Genomic DNA, 19,127 nt, shown 5'->3' with positions numbered 1-19,127 from the left:
CCACCACCCCTGGTCCTGCTCATTGGTTGGTATATTGGCGTCACTTTTGATATATAAGAATGTCAATAGTTTTCTTTACTTTTTAATTATAGGTTTATTGGACGATGATATCACTGATGATATTCAATGTGTCAAGTCTACAGTCATTACCCAGCTTGGAATGGATATATGGTACATTCAACCCCACTTTCTTATTTTGTCCTGGCCAACTCTTTGAGTATTCATGTTGACAATTCAAAATGGTGGAAAAATGGAATGACATGGAAGGTGAGGGGTTGAGGTCCACAGTTCAGGGCAACAGGGTGATTTAGCAGTTTGGATCAGAAATTGGCTTGCTGTAAGAAGACAGAGGGTGGTGGTTGATGGGAAATGTTCAGACTGGAGTCCAGTTACTAGTGGTATACCACAAGGATCTGTTTTGGGGCCACTGCTGTTTGTCATTTTTATAAATGACCTGGAGGAGGGAGTAGAAGGATGGGTGAGTAAATTTGCGGATGACACTAAAGTCAGTGGAGTTGTGGACAGTGCGGAAGGATGTTGCAGGTTACAGAGGGACATAGATAAGCTGCAAAGCTGGGCCGAGAGGTGGCAAATGGAGTTTAATGCAGAAAAGTGTGAGGTGATTCATTTTGGAAGGAGTAACAGGAATACAGAGTACTGGACTAATGGTAAGATTCTTGGTAGTGTGGACGAGCAGATAGATCTCGGTGTCCATGTACATAGATCCCTGAAAGTTGCCACCCAGGTTGATAGGGTTGTTAAGAAGGCATATGGTGTGTTAGCTTTTATTGGTAGAGGGATTGAGTTTCGGAGCCATGAGGTCATGTTGCAGTTGTACAAAACTCTGGTGCGGCCGCATTTGGAGTATTGCGTGCAGTTCTGGTCGCCGCATTCTAGGAAGGATGTGGAAGCATTGGAAAGGGTGCAGAGGAGATTTACCAGGATGTTGCCTGGTATGGAGGGAAGATCTTATGAGGGAAGGTTGAGGGACTTGAGGCTGTTTTCGTTGGAGAGAAGAAGGTTAAGAAGTGACTTACTAGAGGCATACAGGGTGATCAGAGGATTAGATAGGATGGACAGTGAGAGCCTTTTTCCTCGATGGTGATGTCTAGCATGAGGGGACATAGCTTTAAATTGAGGGGAGATAGATATAGGACCGATGTCAGAGGTAGGTTCTTTACTCAGAGAGTAGTAAGGGCGTGGAATGCCCTGCCTGCAACAATAGTGGACTCGCCAACATTAAGGGCGTTTAAATGGTCATTGGATAGACATATGGATGATAATGGAATAGTATAGATGGGCTTTAGAGTGGTTTCACAGGTCGGCGCAACATCGAGGGCCGAAGGGCCTGTACTGCGCTGTAATGTTCTATGTTCTAACATTGTGGGGTGAAAAAAGTGAAAGAATATCAACTGAATCAGAAAAATGGTCTGTAGGATTCTCCGTCGGCGGATCCTCCAATTCGCCGGCAGCACCCCCACATCCGCGGGTATCCCAATGGCTTGGTGGGAGGGGGGGTGGCCATTATGGGAAACCCCCATTGACTGGCTGCAGGAACGGAGAATCCCGCTGCCGGCGGGAACGGCCCGCGCCGGAAAGTCGGGCTGGAAGGACGGAAATCCCGTCCGGTGACTTTACAAACACGGGTTGAATAAAACCCTCCGGAATTGTGAGCGGTTCCCACATCGCAGAGCATATTTTGGGGCACAATGACACCAGTCACAACGTCATCGTGCCGGTTTATGATAATACCATATTCAGGTGGGCCAGAAAGCAAAGAACCCGTCTGATTTAAATACTAACTGAGGCAATGAACAAACTATCTGGCCTGAACAATATGGCCAGAAGGCATTGGGGGGCCTTAACGGAGATTTACGTCAGGTGGAGAACACTTCCTTTCCAGGGCAATCTTGCCTGGACGAGTTTGTAAACTGCAGCTGAGAGCAGAGTCTGAGTTTGCAGGTTAAAATCCATTGGGCGCAGGGACTGATCTTGTCACTCAGTTCCATTTTGGATATTATCCCTTGAGAAGGACGCTCCTCGCATTCAGGGGGCTCTCTCGACTGGTCACTGAATATTCTCCTGTCTGTAGCCCGGGGGAGAATGCTCCCAGAGACTGTGTAGATTGTGGTCCCTGTCGGAGACACAACCCCAACTGAGGAGGAGGTGATGGTGAGGATTAGGAGGAGGGGGAGGAGAAGAAGGAGGAGAGGAATAAGGGCCCCCCAGGGAGGCTCAAGATGCTGTGGGTCCTCAGTAAGGGGGCAGAGGAGAACACGAGCCTGACAGTCAGGAGGAGCCTAAAAAAACCGTCATTGACGGCACAGACAATCTCACGCTGCCCCAAGGTAAAACAGGCAGCAATTTAGCTGCTCTTGCACCAGCGCAAAAGATCACTCAGGCTTGGAAGGGCACATTTTACATCCCTTTGTGAGATGCCTGCAGGGGAGATCTTATCCAACTGCCTTGATGCTCCCAATGCTTGTGCATTTGAGGGTGACAATAGCACTCAAATTTTTCACCACAGGCATTTCAGGCAGCTTATGGAGACCTGACTGGGATAACGCAGCGTCCTGCGCACCATCACCTCAAGGTGTTCATGGATTCAATATTCCGGAGGGCAGGTTTACTATACACGGGCTGTCCAAAAACAAATTGAAGGAGCCCAAGGATTTGCTGCCATTGCAGGATTCCCTGGAGTGCAGGAAGCCATTGATAGCACACACATAGCCAGCAAGTCTCCTGTCAAACAGTCCTGCATGTTCACAAGGAGAAATAGATTCCATGCAATCAATGTGCAGCTGGTGTCTGATCATAAACAGTGGGTCACGCAGGTGTGTCCCAGATATCTGGGCAGCAGCTAAGATGTGTATAGTCTTAGGAATTCTCACGTTCCAGACCTTTTCATCAGCCTGGGTGCGTCAGGGTGATGGCTTCCAGGTGTTAAGGGCCAGCACGGTAGCATTGTGGACAGCACAATTGCTTCACAGCTCCAGGGTCCCAGGTTCGATTCCCGGCTTGGGTCACTGTCTGTGCGGAGTCTGCACATCCTCCCCGTGTGTTGCGTGGGTTTCCTCCGGGTGCTCCGGTTTCCTCCCACAGTCCAAAGATGTGCAGGTTAGGTGGATTGGCCATGCTCAATTGCCCTTAGTGTCCAAATTTGCCCTTAGTGTTGGGTTGGGTTACTGGGTTATGGGGATCGGGTGGAGGTGTTGACCTTGGGTAGGGTGCTCTTTCCAAGAGCCGGTGCAGACTCGATGGGCCGAATGGCCTCCTTCGGCACTGTAAATTCTATGATAATCTATGATAAAAGGTGGCTCATAATGCCTGTGAGAGTGCCAAAATCTGAGGAAGAGAGGAGGTAAAACTAAACACATCTGCACAAGTGGAACAGATCATCAGTCTCCTCAAGATGCATTTCTAATGTCTGGACCATTCCACCGAGGCAGTGCAGTACGCTCCTTCACGTGCTCTGCTGTGTTCTCCACACCATTCCCATGCAAAGAGGAGATGCCCTGGAGGATGAAAACAGACCAGAGGGGACCAATTGTCTGAGGGCGATAGCGAGGATGAGGTGACGGATCATGGCATTGCCGACGAGAACACCCCTGACCGTGACAGAGGGGATCGCTGTAGTTAATTGCTGCACAAATCAAATCTCAAAGGGAAACTTGGCCCAGGTATCACAACTTTTCTTTAGTGTCTGGCAACAAAAAGAAAAGTTTTCTGAGTTCAGAAGCCCCAGATTTTGGATTTTAAACATTAAATTAAAACATTGATCAACAGAGGGAATGAAAACTTAAACATGCAAGGTTTATGCAGTTACATTTAGCCTTGCAGAACATTCTCCCAAAATGTTATGATCAGACTCACTAGTAAACATCCTCCATGCGACAATCCCTGATAGATGTTTAACTACACAAAGTCCAGTAACACTATAACAATGCAAATCCACTGTCACACTCGCACAAAACTTCTCGCTCACTCCCACTCTGCTGTGGAAACTCAAAAGCTTCAGACACCAGACTGCTTTTTACAGCCACAAGCTCTTTCTGGCTTAATTGGATGTCTGATTTAGACTGCACCTATTTCAGCCTAGAGTTGTTGCTGGCAGGTCTCTCTCACACAGCAACCCCAGGAGATCTCACATTGCCCTCCTGACAGTTTAATATCTCTCCTTAAATACCCTTTTCATTTTTCACCTTCGATTCCATTGCCCTGAGCACTTTAATAATGTTTCCTTGCTTACTTACGAAACTTTGCAAGCTGTAAAAGTTTTTACTTCCCTTTGAAATTTAGCAACTGAAAACAACAACCCCTTACTTATCCCCTAATGCAAATTTATACCCATTGTGTATTACTGATTAAAACTCACTTGGTTATATCTGCTTCAAATGCATACCTTTCACATCTTTCAGGTCTTCAACCCGACCACACAATCAGTCCCTAGCTTAATGCAATTGTCTTCACACAGAGAGAGGCCCTTCAGTCTGCTTTACAAAATATCACAAAATCCCCCCAAAATATTAAAAATAACATCCATCATCATATGCAGCACTGAGGTGATATCGTGTGGCAAACACCACTGGTCATACACTACGTGTATTACGGTACTACCACTGTACTACAGTCAATACAGTAAATCCCGACCTGCTGGCTCCTCCCAGCAGGCTCTGTATAAAAGTGTGCTCTCTCCTGCGCTGCCTCCATTCTGGCCTCCACATCTAGCGCAATAGAGCCTCAATAGTTTACCTCGTTTCGTGGTCATTGATGGTACATCATACCGTCTGTCAGATCAGACATCGTACTGCCCTCTTGTGTAGGTTTAAATAATCCCAATGGACAATTGGTCGCTTCTGCAAAGTTAATTAAATAGATTTCCCGTTCAAAGTATTTAGTTCTTGTTTCTGGGATGTAGATTAGCTGCCATAGAAGCCGACTGGTCTATTAGACCACAAGACCATTCGACATAGAAGCAGAATTAAGACACTGGGCCCATCGACTCTGCTCTGCCATTCAACCATGGCTGATATTTTTCTCATCCCCATTCTCCTGTCTTTTCCTGCCGTGGGGCAGCACAGCAGCATTGTGGATAGCAGAATTGCTTCACAGCTCCAGGGTCCCAGGTTCGATTCCGGCTTGGGTCACTGTCTGTGCGGAGTCTGCACATCCTCCCCGTGTGTGCATGGTTTTCCTCCGGGTGCTCCGGTTTCCTCCCACAGTCCAAAGATGTGCAGGTTAGGTGGATTGGCCATGCTAAATTGCCCATAGTGACCAAAATTGCCCTTAGTGTTGGGTGGGGTTACTGGGTTATGGGGATAGGGTGGAGGTGTTGACCTTGGGTAGGGTGCTCTTTCCAAGAGCTGGTGCAGACTCGATGGGCCGAATGGCCTCCTTCTGCACTTTAAATTCTATGATATCTGTGACAAACCCTTATTCCGAAATTAATCCTCCACACTTCTCACTCTTTTACTCCACAACTGAGCAAAGGACAAAGGAATAGGAGAATATATTGATGAAATTAGATGAAGTCATATGTGAGGGAGGAGTCTCGTAGAGAGCACAAACACCAACACAGACCAACTGGGCTAAATGTCTGATCCTGCACTATAATTACTGTGTAAATCTATATATAAATGCTCTGGGATGTTTCTTAATCAATGTTGTGTTCCCTTCAGTTCTGATATCGTTTTCCATTGTAGGTCTGGATGGAGAAAGAACTGCTCAACAAAAGATCTCAGTCACTATCTGGACAATTGCTCCGATTAAAGATTCAGCATTCCGCTTTGCATTGTTGGGTCTAAACTGCCCTGACCGGTAGCCAGGCCCCTGGGGTCACTCTCTACACCTTTAGCTGGTGGGGCTGTGGGGAGGGGGTGGTTCATTGTCAGGAATTATGACCTCCTTACCTGGTCACCATCTGGAGTGAGGGACCTGGTCCTGGAGATGTCCGTTCCCAGCATTGGTGTGATGTGAATCATCATCCAAAAGTACAACGGCGTTCCCGAATCTGTTCCCTTTTCTCTGTCGATTGTGAGGGGATTGGGAGAGATTTTGATCAGCTTCAATGCCCCTGGGCTGTAGAGGGTGAAAATAAGCTGAACCTGGTGCTGGCATCTGAACCCCGATCAACAATGTGGCACTTTCAGAACCTGAGACTGGCTCCCCAATCTCCCGTCAAAAACCATTCAGCCCAGAGTTAAATTAATGATAATTACACGTGTAGATTGTGATGGTGAGGGACAGAAAGGGTGACCATGTGAAGTGTTAACTTGTCCCAACTTTGCACTGATTCCCTTCATTGCTTCCGTTCTGCTTCTGTAACGCTTCAAACTCCAGCTTTATGGCAATTATTTTACAATTGTAACCACAAGAGTCAGCAAATAAATAAACACAGGCAACCAAATCTAAACAGTCGGTGTCCATTACATTCTTTCAACAACAACCTGCCTTTATACCATGTTTGAACATAGTAAAACATCCTAGAGTCTGACACAGAAGTTTAAATGCGCCACCAAGACACAAAAGGCGATATTAGGACAGGTGGCCAAAGGAGGCAGTTGTTAGGGAGGAGAGAGGGGCAGATAATAATAATAATCTTTATCATTGTCACAGGTAGGCTTACATAAACTCTGCAATGAAGTTTCTGTGAAAAGCCCCTAGTCGCCACATTCCGGCGCCTGTTCGGGTACACGGAGGGAGAATTCAGAATGTCCAATTCACCTAACAGCATGTCTTTCGGGACTTGTGGGAGGAACCCAGAGCACCCGGAAGAAACCCACGCAGACATGGGGAGAAAATGCAAGCTCCGCAGACAGTGCGAACCACGGATAGGTTTAGGGAAGCATTTCCAGAGCTTGGTGCCTTGGCATGATCCCAAACGTGTGCGATGAAAACTGAGGATGTTCAAGAGGTCGGAACTGGAGGAACTCATAGGCCCGTGGAGGGTGGAGAGGAAAGGGCAAGCTTTGGATTTGAACACAAGATGGAAATTTTACAATCAATGCTTTCCTGAGCCAGGATCCAATGTGGGCCATCGAGTGCAGAGAATGGAACAGGATGTGAATTCGGATTCAGGCTGTTTTTGCGTCCCTTATTGTGGAATAAGTGTGCTCAGCAGCTTCAGCCATAGTTCAGGGATCGTGTAGTCAAGATTTCCTTCAGTGTCTTAAGCACAGAACATCCATAGTGACAAAGTGCTGGGCCAGTGTGACACTGTCAGTGATCTCTTTCCGATGAGGCATTGAATCGAGGAACTCGCCTGCCCTTTCAGGTAGACTCAAAAGATCCCGCGGAAATATATTGAAGAAAGTTTTCCCTAGTGTCCCGGCCAATCTTTATCCCGCGACCAATGTTTGTGGGATCTTGCTGTGCTCAAACTGCCTGCCATGTTTCCTGGGTTAGAGCCATAACTGCATTGCTAAAGAACTACATTGGTTGCTATGCACTTTGAGGCAGCATGAGTTTGAGAATGGTGCTATATCAATGCAAATCTTCTTTGGCTGTGTTCATACAACAGGCCACTGGCAACTACCAAACAAACCTTACCCCACTCTCATCTTTCATCCCCTTCCCATCGCAACCCCCCCCCCCCCCCCCCCCCCCCCCGGCCACCACCAGCCCAGTCCCTCTTGAGGGACTTCCGGAAAATCCTGAGGTTCTTCATTGGAGTTTGAGTAGGCTCAGTTTGCTGCTGCCCCCTACTGGCTGGCTGAGCGGCATTGTCCCTGAGGCATCGCACTGGCTTCAATCTAAATCTGGACAATTTGCTATGTCTCTGTTGACAGAATCATAGGAAAATTGTAATTAGGGACTCAGTAAGATTGTTTATAATCTCCTGCTTCACCTCCACATTCCTGTCCTGTGATACAATCCCCTTAATCCCTTGTTGCCCGAAGCTCTATCAATCTTTATCCTGAATGTATCAAATGAATATATTGAATAGTGTCAACAAATGAGCATCTGCAGCTCACTGAGGCAGAGATTTCCAAAGGTTCGCAACCCTCTCGGTGAAGGAATACCCCTCATGGCCGCAGGCTGACCCCTTAGCCTGTCAGGGGCTGGTTTAGCACACTGGGCTAAATCACTGCCTTTTATAGCAGACCAAGGCAGGCCAGCAGCATGGTTCAATTCCCGTACCAGCCTCCCCAAACAGGCGCTGGAATGTGGCGACTAGGGGCTTTTCATGGTAACTTCATTTGAAGCCAACTCGTGATGTCGCCACCGAAGTTGGCCATTCCCTCAATACAAAATGGAGGAACGCAAAGCTTGCAGGTTAAAATGGACAAAGTTTGCAGCACAAGCAGGCTGCACCAAGCCAATGTGTATTCTGTCTGCTAAGAGAGCAGACAGCACCGAAACGAACATTCCGCATACTAATGAGGCAAACTCTGAGACAGTTAACATGGTAATGGAACGATCCCAGGGACAATGGACACAAATAGGGAAGTGATTGCAACATTGTATAGGATACCAGACACCCCGGCACCAGCGGGGTTCGAGACAAAGCACCTGAAGGCCCGCCCAGTAGCCGAGGGACAGCCTCAGTATTGGGGGGATTCAAACAAATCAATTGGGAAGAGACCCAATCGATCCCAGCAGATAGAGGGTCCGCCCAAAAGGGCGCGAAGCCCTGGGACCTATAAAAGACAGGTCCCAAACTTAGTTTGTTCTTCTTGACCAGCCCTCCTTTCTGGACCAGCCCTCTCGACCAGCCTTTTACCAAAGAAGACCTTGACTGAGAGAGAGAGAGAGAGAGGAGAGGTCTGGGACAGCAGCCGCCAGCAAGTAAGTGTCTCACAACGATCGCTACCAGAGATAGACACTCCTGACGCCTTTTTAACCCGTACCAACCTGAAGTCTGCGGACCAGTGCAGAGCAAGAGGCCTTGTCCCCTGTTCCGGCAGTTCCTTTAAGATAAGTATTGGTTTATATAGTGGTAGGAATAGTTTAGTCATCTTAGCATGTGCATGAGTAGATTATAATTGTATTATAATAAACTCATTTGTTTGAACTTACTAATTGGTGTATGGTTTTATTGTTTTGAACTTGACCTTGAAACTTGTGGCGGTATCTTAACGATACCTGGCGACTCCAGAGCTAATTAACGAAACAGAGCCAAATTGAGTGTTAAGCACACTCACCCAGAACGAGCAACATTTAGTGGCGACATCCGACGGGACTCGATTAGAAGTGTCCGAGAGAACCCAGAAATTTGAATCTGAAATCCAATTGGAAAATGAAAAACCACAAGTGTTCAAGGAGTTCAAATCAATACTCATAATTCGGAAGTGTGTTTGTTGCATGCGTAACTAACAGGGTTGTGAGGTTAAACCGAGAGATTTTTGTTGCGACAAACTGTTGGGGGTTTTATAAGTCGGAACATAGCGAAAGCCGTACCCGTATTTTATAAGCATTGCCTTATCATCCCTCGTTCCAAATTAAAAAGAGAGCATAAAGAAAAGGAAATGGCCATGCAGGCAATGGAACGCCTCATGAACCCAGAGCAGTTCATGGTCGCAGCGACCAACAGCAGCAGAGTAGGCCAGTGTCCCGTATGGGAGCTGGAACTCAGGAAGTACCTCAAAGGGAAAGGATGGCCCCTTTGGAGTGAATTTTGTGTGAATGAGGAGACAGGTCCCGGGAGTATAGGACATACTTGGTGGACCAACCTGTCTCAAATTCATAAAAAGAATTTAGGAAAAGCACGCAAGCCGATGGCAATTGTGTCCTGCTTGGCACAATTGCGAGGCACAGAGGAGGTTGCTTGGACGCTCCGCAAAGAATTAGAAGAGAGGAATAGAATGAGCAAAGTGGATGTCAGGGACATAGAAAAGGAGAATCTAGGTTTAAGGCAACGACTGGCAGTGAAGGATAGAGAGGTGGATGATGCCAAGAGGGCACATCAGTCTTGTCTAGCCCATCTGAGCAGTTCCCAAGCCCAGTATGAGAAAGCCGATCAGGATGTGCAGCGAGCAGTTCTGATAAGAGAAGATTCAGAGAAGCAGGTAGAGGCACTGCAAAGGCAATGCTCTGACCTAAAGGCAACTTTAAGAGCACTCCATACTGCCACCACTGAGCAAAGGCAAAGCACAGTGGATCATGCTAAATGTAGGAAGCAGATTGCGCAGCTGCAATCTCTGCTTTCTGTTCAGAATGGGTTCCAAGAGACATTTGGGACCCAGTTAGATGAAGAAAATGCCCCAGATTGGCAGGAATTGAGCGAAACCATGCAGCGCTATGTTCAGGGAACATGTGCGCCAGCAGCGCAACAGAAAAGGAAAGTGCCCCAACCCCCCACAGATGAACCCAGTCACCACCCAGAGAAAGGCAACCACAGAAGGCGCACCCGAGGTCACCTACACCACCCCTTAACCGTAACACAACTAAGGGACACGTGTGAGAAAATCACCCCGTTCCTCCCCACTGCAAACCCCCACCAATTTTTCGCAAGAGTGAAACAGCAGGCTACCATGTACGGCCTGGATGAGCGAGAGCAAGTGAAGCTCACAGTGTTGAGTTTAGACTCATCGGCAGTAGCAGCCCTCCCTGACCCACAGAACATTGGAGGAGGCACCCTCGAAGAGAGGCATACATCTATTTTAGACGCGATAGGGTACAACAGAGGAGACCCAGTCTAAGGCCTAAATAAGTGTAGGCAGAAAAGGACCAAGCACCCCACAGCATTCGCAGGAAGGCTGTGGATTCATTTCACTGCCGTTTTTGGCGATTTAGACCGCGCACATTTAACCCACGATAATATGGTTAAATTAACCCGCACAATCATCTCCCACGCCACAGATGCAGGACAGAATGTCTGCAGCAGTTATGACCCCTCAGAAGAGGCCCATAATGAAAACTGGGTACTGAAAAGATTGTCCCGCACTTGGGAGCAATCTGTCCAAGGCAAGATAAAAGCAAAGAACACCGAAGAAGCTCAGGCTTTAGCAGATATTCAGCCAGTGAGAGCACACCAAAACCCCGCATGGGTAAATGAAGGAAAGAACAGCCCCCCACAGAAATCACAAGAATGTTACAACTGCGGACAGTTAGGGCATTTTGCTAGAGAATGCAACGGCCCGCAGAAATCTCAGAGAGGCCAGCAGACAGGCACTCTGAACAGGAACAAAGCAAAGCCAATCCACAGTATGGAGACGCAGTCAGGACAGACCAATGTGGACGGAACGGACTGACGGTGTTCGGGCTCCCCCAATTGGGTTTGTGACACACTCTGGGACCAATCCGGAAGACCGGTGGTCACAGCGAAAATTAGAGGGAAGCCCATAGAATTACTTTGGGACACAGGAGGATCCTGCACTACCATCAATTCCTCCACTACACCACAGGCAGACATGTGGCCCACTACAGCTTCAATAACCCTCAGCGGCTTTACAGGTCACTCACAGCAGGGACACATTACAGCCCCTGTATCAATCCAACTACGGAATATCTCCACCAGACACCCCGTTGTTTTAGTTAATCTGCCCCGCACAGCAGAACACATACTGGGCATTGACTTTATGAATACCCACAGTCTGTCGTTTGATCCAGTAAATCAGTGTGTCTGGCGAATGGCAAAATCTGACAGAGCACCCGCAACTCTCACAGTGGGAGAGTATGTGAACAGGATTAGCGCTGTTGGCGACTATTGTTTTGACCCGACCACACTTAGCACGAACAAACAGGTTAGGGCAGTTTTGAACAGACACAGGACAGCATTTGCCAGTCACCGGCACGACTGCGGCAGAATGACTGGACAAGTTCAAGTTACTGGACCTGACCCGAGACCACAGAGACAGTACCGATTTCCCCTAGAAGCAGAGAGAGAAATTGGAAAAGTTATAGAGAGCTTATTAGAGCAGGGTGTACTTAGGACAGTAGCCTCAAATAATAATGCCGCTATTTGGCCAGTGAGGAAGCCCGACGGTTCATGGCATCTGACCATAGATTATCGGGAACTCAACAAAGTTACCCCAGCAGTAGCCCCCATGGTAGCAACAAGTCCCGAGACGATGCTCAAACAGGGACTCCACTCCAAATATTTCACGGTATTGGACATTAGCAACGGCTTTTGGTCAATCCCATTGGCAAAGGCGTGCCAGTACAAATTTGCCTTCACATTCAAAGGACAGCAGTATACGTGGACATGCCTCCCACAAGGATTCCACAATTCCCCCTCCATTTTCCACCGGCAGCTGGCAAATGGACTAGCAAAATTTTCCCGACCCGAATGTCTGGTACAGTATGTGGACGGCCTACTACTGCAGACAGACACCAAGGCAGAGCACATCACGCTTCTGTCCAAACTCCTGGAACTATTGCAAGACATTGGATGTAAAGTTAACCCCAGAAAGGTCCAAATATTGGAGAATCAAGTGATGTATTTGGGTACAGTCATCACACACGGCAAACGCGAGATCGAGTTCAAAAGAATTGAATCGATCGTCAAATTGCCCCTTCCACAAAATGTTTCAGCCCTCCGGTCGTTTTTAGGACTGGTTGGGTATTGTCGGAACCATATCGATGGTTTTGCGACCAAGGCAGCCCCACTCTCAGACCTCCTCAAGAAACGAGCCCCTTGGGAATGGCTTTCACAGCATATAGAGGCTGTGGACGATTTAAAGAAGGCCCTTAGCGCAGCACCCGCGCTACAAGTTCCAGACCCACTCTCCCCCTATGCAATAGAGGTGGCTAGCACCGATCTGACCCTCTCGGCCGTGCTCCTTCAGGAACGGCACGAGCAGCTACGACCCATGGCTTATGCCTCCAGACTTTTAGACCCCGTAGAACAAGGATTTTCAACCTGCGAGAGGCACCTACTAGCAGTATTTTGGGCAGTACAAGATTTTTCCTACATTACCGGACTCAACCCCATCACCATTTTGACCGAACACACCCCCACACAGTTACTTTTAGACGGTCGACTGAAGGACGGTTCAGTGAGCTAGATAAGAGCAGCTAGGTGGACACTCCTGTTACAGGGACGGGACATAACAGTTGAACGAACCAAGACACACACATTTTTAGCGGACAACCTACAGTATCCAGGACAACCCCATGAATGCGAGATAGTAGCACCCCTACACAACACAGGACCATTCATTGCCAAAACTCCCCCCAGGAAGATCGGGAATTCAAGCCAGAGCCCCCAGCACACAGACACGTGTGCCCCCTTAAAGATATATGTGGACGGTTCATCCACAATTTTAGATGGCGAACGCATTACAGGATGCAGAATTTTGTTGAGGATACACAGAGACGCGCTTTAGAGGAGATATCTCTAAAACTCCCAGGGCACTTAGGCACGCAGGCAGCAGAGCTCACGGCCATTGCATACATCGTGGACCACCCAGATTCGTTCCCCAGCCCAGAAGACATATATTCGGACAGTTTATATCTCTGTAACAGCCTAACAGATTTCCTACCCCTGTGGAGGATAAGAGGTTTTGTCTCCTCAGATGGGAATCCCCTTCCATCAGTCCCATTACTCCGACACATCCTAGAAAAGGCAAAACATAGGATGTTCTGTATAGTTAAAGTGAGAAGTCACCATAGGTCATCCCCCCCCCCCGGAAATGTGAAAGCCGATGCATTGGCAAAAGCAGGTTCCAGGCACGGACATTTTTGGACACCCCCAGCTAGCGCACCAGCTAGCGCCCCTGTGAGTTCAGTTCAGGTCTCACAGACAGAAATAGAGGATTTAGTACAGGCACAGAAGCAGGACGAAAATCTCCGGGAGATTTTGAAAGGAACTTTGTGGCCCAGTACGACAGATTCAAACACGCTTTGACCACACATGAGGGTGTGATTATCAAAGACCAGTTATATGTGGTTCCTGAAAAGGACAGGAATCAAATGATTGCCTTATTCCATGATGGTCATAGACACCAAGGGATCGACCCTACCACAGCACACCTTAGACAACTCTGTTGGTGGCCCAACTTAAGACAAGATGTTACCCACTATATAGAGAATTGTTTAAGTTATGCACAGAATAACCCGGAGAGATATTCAAGGAAGGCACAACTCAGCCACACTCGCCCCGTTAATGGCCCCTGGACTAACCTCCAGATCGATTTTATAGGTCCATTGCCCCCTTGCAGGAATGGCTATAAATATGTTCTGGTGGTCATAGATACCTTTACCAAATGGGTAGAGGCATTCCCTTCACGCACCAACACAGCAAAGACAACTGCAAAGATCCTGACCCACCACATCTTTATGAGATGGGGACTCCCCAGAAGTATAGAATCAGATCAGGGGTCTCGTTTTACAGGACGGGTCATGAAGAACGTCCTGACCATATTCGGAATCAAACAGAATTTTCACATTGCGTATCACCCCCAGTCAAGCGGGATAGTAGAACGCATGAATCGGACTCTAAAATCGACCCTTAGAAAAATGGAACAGGAGAACAATTCGACTTGGGATTCAGTGCTCCCATTCGCTCTTATGTTCATAAGAAATACTGTTTCATCATCTACAGGTTTCACCCCACACACACTCATGACCGGACGCCCTATGAAAGGATCAGAATTCCTTTTAGGATTCGACATGACCAGCCCAGAAGTGACGGCCCTCACACACGAGAAAGGAGTTAAACAACTAGTTGAGACTGTAAGGTCTGCTCAGCTAGCAGCCGCAGTAAAATTGGGTAAAAGGAGGAAACAGAGCAAGGCCTTTTTCAACAAAAATGTGCACACCACAGAATTTCAGGTTGGGCAACAAGTAATGTTATCTGTATATAACCCCAGCATGTTTTTGGCTCCAAAATTTTCCGGCCCGTACTCAATTTCGGACAAAATCAGCCCCTCGGTATATAGGATAAAGTACCCCAACGGTAAGACTGCGTGGTTCCATATTAACCAGCTAAAGGCTTATGGAACACAGTCAAACCACTCGCACCATGTCCTGCTAGACGCAGCAGAACACCTTGCCCCGCCCACAAGAGACACATTTCCACCCTCCCCCTCACAGACCAGTTCCTCATCGGACTCGACCTTGACTCCGCCCACCGACTCCAGACCACGCCCCGGAACGCCCACAAGCTGCCACAGCAGAGACAGTGACTGTGAAACTGAGGACAGCCACAGCACTCCACCCTACAGCCCCCACTTCAGCGACTTCGACCCCGACTCCACTGACTCCATGGAGATCACTTACATTAAAAATCCAGACCCACATCCAAACCCACCGCCCAACTGTGACGACCCCGACAACGCTCCTTCACATTTAGACACCACGATTTGGCACAGGGACAATTCTTGGAGACTTGTCCAAAATGATGAGAGTGACCACCGGTCACACAATGCAAAAATTGCATGCCTGATCCATACAAGGGTATGGGATCCGGGAGAAGAGGATGACTTGATGTCTGACTCCCGACACGGCAACCGGGGCAGCAGGCAACCGGGGCAGCAGGGTAGCATGGTGGTTAGCATAAATGCTTCACAGCTCCAGGGTCCCAGGTTCGATTCCCGGCTGGGTCACTGTCTGTGTGGAGTCTGCACGTCCTCCCCCTGTGTGCGTGGGTTTCCTCCGGGTGCTCCGGTTTCCTCCCACAGTCCAAAGATGTGCGGGTTAGGTGGATTGGCCATGCTAAATTGCCCATAGTGTCCTAATAAAAGTAAGGTTAAGGGGGGGTTGTTGGGTTACGGTTATAGGGTGGATACGTGGGTTTGAGTAGGGTGATCATGGCTCGGCACAACATTGAGGGCTGAAGGGCCTGTTCTGTGCTGTACTGTTCTATGTTCTATGTTCTATGTAACCCCTTTGCGACCCTGTTCACAGAGAATGATGAGAAGTGAGGTGTCCAGATGGTGTAAAAAGAGGAACCGCTTGAGAGAAGCACTGTCCTTTCTGATGGAACCTGCATGCATGTTTGTACGTTTGTTTGTTAAATGTTTGATATGGAGATTGGCCACTCGGTTTTCAGCTGAAAAGCTTGTGACCATCTCACATGCCCCCGCCATATCACTGGAAATGTCTTCTGCTGAATCGAACAATGTTCACGACTTGTCTTCTGTTTACAGATGTTGGAGCATCTTGGCTCCCCCTTTTTTTTTAGGTGCCCCTCTATTCTGGGAATAGAGGCTGCAATTCAACAATGACTACATTCTTGCCCGTTCGTTTCAGGTCGCTCAGGCAGTGGAGAAACGGCATTGAGGTTCCGCCCTGTCTGAGGACCACCCCTTTGGTCAGCTAAGCTCGGATACAGCAGAGCACGCCCTACCCGGGGATCCCATTCAACTCTTACCCGTCGCGGCCCACACGCAACTCATTCGACTTTTCCATTTCTAAAGCTTGGTTTCATTTTTGTTTAAGGTCGACATTCGGCCGCCATTCCATATGCTATTTACATCCAGGAACATTTTGGGATGGTAAATTGCAACACTCTGCGAGACGGCTCGCACTGGTTTAATAGATAAGTATATGTCTGGTCCTAAATCCGCTTTTGAAAAATAAAATGAGGGAGTCACATTGAGGTGACCATCATAAAGGGAAATTTGGAACAAGAGGACAGATATACTTAAAGTCAAGATATTAAGCTGAACACTAACAGATAATATGCTTGATCCCATAGGTTTCGGACGTTCGAGAGAGGAACCGAAGCAACAGCACAGCAAGATCCCAGGAAGGGAAGAGAACACAAGAGAAGAGACAGAGAAGATGAAGAGCACTACAATTGCTATTTTTAGTTTATGTGGCATCTGCGTGGTTGCGCATGGACGCGAACCCCCTTTCCCACAGTACAACGTTTGCTAACTTCTCCCAAACCCACACCACCCCTAGCCCAGTCAATGGTAACAGTACCCCAACCTGGTGTACCAGATTTCTGACATGGTACTCCTTGTCACACGTCATTGAATCACTTTTGGTGATTGCAGTTCTCTGTATTATAGTCCAGACCCTCAGGATGAGGAAATGGAGAAGGAGAGCCTACCGCTCTCCTGCCTCAACAGTGTATATAGTGAGATCCCCTATTTTTGGATTCCACCAGTCCCCCGAACCCCTGGAAATGTAATCAAGTATTTATTTTTACACTCGATGCCTTTGTAAAATAAAGAGATTCTTTCTATCAATGATGTACCTCTGTACTCGACTGCCGAGTCAGTGAGAATTAAATGTAATAGAACATAGAACAGTACAGCACAGAACAGGCCCTTGATGTTGTGCCGAGCAATGATCACCCTACTTAACCCACATACCCGTAACCCAACAATCCCCCCATTAACCTTACACTACGGGCAATTTAGCATTGCCAATCCACTTAACCCGCACATCTTTGGACTGTGGGAGGAAACCGGAGCACCCGGAGGAAACCCACGCACACACGGGGAGGACGTGCAGACTCCACACAGACAGTGACCCAGCCGGGAATCGAACCTGGGACCGTGGAGCTGTGAAGCATTGATGCTAACCACCATGCTACCCTGCTGCCCCTCAGTAATGATGCTGCTGTGTGAATGATTAAGGATTTAGAATGTTGTAGAATGTTTAAATATGAGATGAGAGTAGTTTATTGAGGATAGTTAGAGGTTCCCGATTCCAATTGGTAATGCATGTCTCCTTTGACAGAGCGCCCATCAGAAATTGTTAGTTAAAATTTTTTGCCATAATTGAGGACAGGATAGAAGTCATGGAACTCGCTGAGGTCAGGGGACCCAAAGACACCGTACTTGGGTGATCCTTCATGATTTCTCATGAGGATCACAAGGAGGGAGTGTAGTAGCCACCGAAGTTGGCCATTCCCTCAATACAAAATGGAGGAACGCAAAGCTTGCAGGTTAAAATGGACAAAGTTTGCAGCACAAACAGGCTGCACCAAGCCAATGTGTATTCTGTCTGCTAAGAGAGCAGACAGCACCGAAACGAACATTCCGCTTACTAATGAGGCAAACACTGAGACAGTTAGCATAGTAATGGAACGATTCTAGAGACAATGGACACAAATAGTGAAGTGATTGCAACAGTGTATAGGATACCAGACACCCCGGCACCAGCGGGGTTCGAGACAAAGCACCTGAAGGCCCGCCCAGTAGCCGAGGGACAGCCTCAGTATTGGGGGGATTCAAACAAATCAATTGGGAAGAGACCCAATCGATCCCAGCAGATAGAGGGTCCGCCCAAAAGGGCGTGAAGCCCTGGGACCTATAAAAGACAGGTCCCAAACTTAGTTTGTTCTTCTTGACCAGCCCTCCTTTCTGGACCAGCCCTCTCGACCAGCCTTTTACCAAAGAAGACATTAGGTGGATTGGCCATGCTAAATTGCCCGTAGCGTCCTAAAAAGTAAGGTTAAGGGGGGGTTGTTGGGTTACGGGTATGGGGTGGATACGTGGGTTTGAGTGGGGTGATCATTGCTCGGCACAACATCGAGGGCCGAAGGGCCTGTTCTGTGCTGTACTGTTCTATGTTCTAAGACCTTGACCGAGAGAGAGGAGAGGTTTGGGACAGCAGCTGCCAGCAAGTAAGTTTCTCACAACGATCGCTACCAGAGATAGACACCCCTGACCCCTTTTTAACCCGTACCAACCTGAAGTCTGTGGACAGTGCAGAGCAAGAGGCCTTGTCCCCTGATCCGGCAGTTCCTTTAAGATAAGTATTGGTTTATATAGTGGTAGGAATAGTTTAGTCATCTTAGCGTGTGCGTGAGTAGATTATAATTGTATTATAATAAACTCATTTGTTTGAACTTACTAATTGGTGTATGGTTTTATTGCTTTGAACTTGACCTTGAAACTTGTGGCGGTAACTTAACGATACCTGACGACTCCAGAGCTAAGTAACGAAACAGAGCCAAATTGAGTGTTAAGCACACTCACCCAGAACGAGCAACAGTGACAATAAGCCATTTTCAGAATATGGATGCCGAGTGCTAAAATCTCCGGCCAGGGAATACAGCCTCACCCGCGCAACACATTGAGGTCACCATCTGGAGCGGCTCACCACCACCTTCTCAAGGGCAAATTAGCGATGGGCAAAAAGTGAATGCTGGTCTAGCCAACGATTTTCACAAGATGGAAATGAAACAGTCGAGACCTGATATTTGTTTCATTTATTTATTCACTAACTTTCAAATGCACAAATGTAAAATAATCATTACAGGGGTGGGAGTTCTACAGTCTGAA

General features: G+C 47.8%; 1 protein-coding gene across 1 annotated transcript in view; it reads left to right on the top strand.

Annotated features, from left to right (window-relative positions):
- The window catches only part of LOC119968631 (lysozyme C-2-like), a 32,064-nt gene extending 15,367 nt beyond the window's left edge, over positions 1-16,697 (top strand). The window contains exons 3-4 of the mRNA XM_038801253.1: positions 93-171; positions 16,583-16,697. Coding sequence (XP_038657181.1) covers positions 93-171; positions 16,583-16,697 — 194 coding nt within the window. The remainder of the gene's footprint in view (positions 1-92; positions 172-16,582) is intronic.
- Positions 16,698-19,127: the final 2,430 nt, after the last annotated feature.

The sequence above is a fragment of the Scyliorhinus canicula genome, chromosome 7, assembly GCF_902713615.1.
Source record: "Scyliorhinus canicula chromosome 7, sScyCan1.1, whole genome shotgun sequence".
Lineage (NCBI taxonomy): Eukaryota > Metazoa > Chordata > Chondrichthyes > Carcharhiniformes > Scyliorhinidae > Scyliorhinus > Scyliorhinus canicula.
This window is presented reverse-complemented; position numbering and strand designations above follow the sequence as displayed.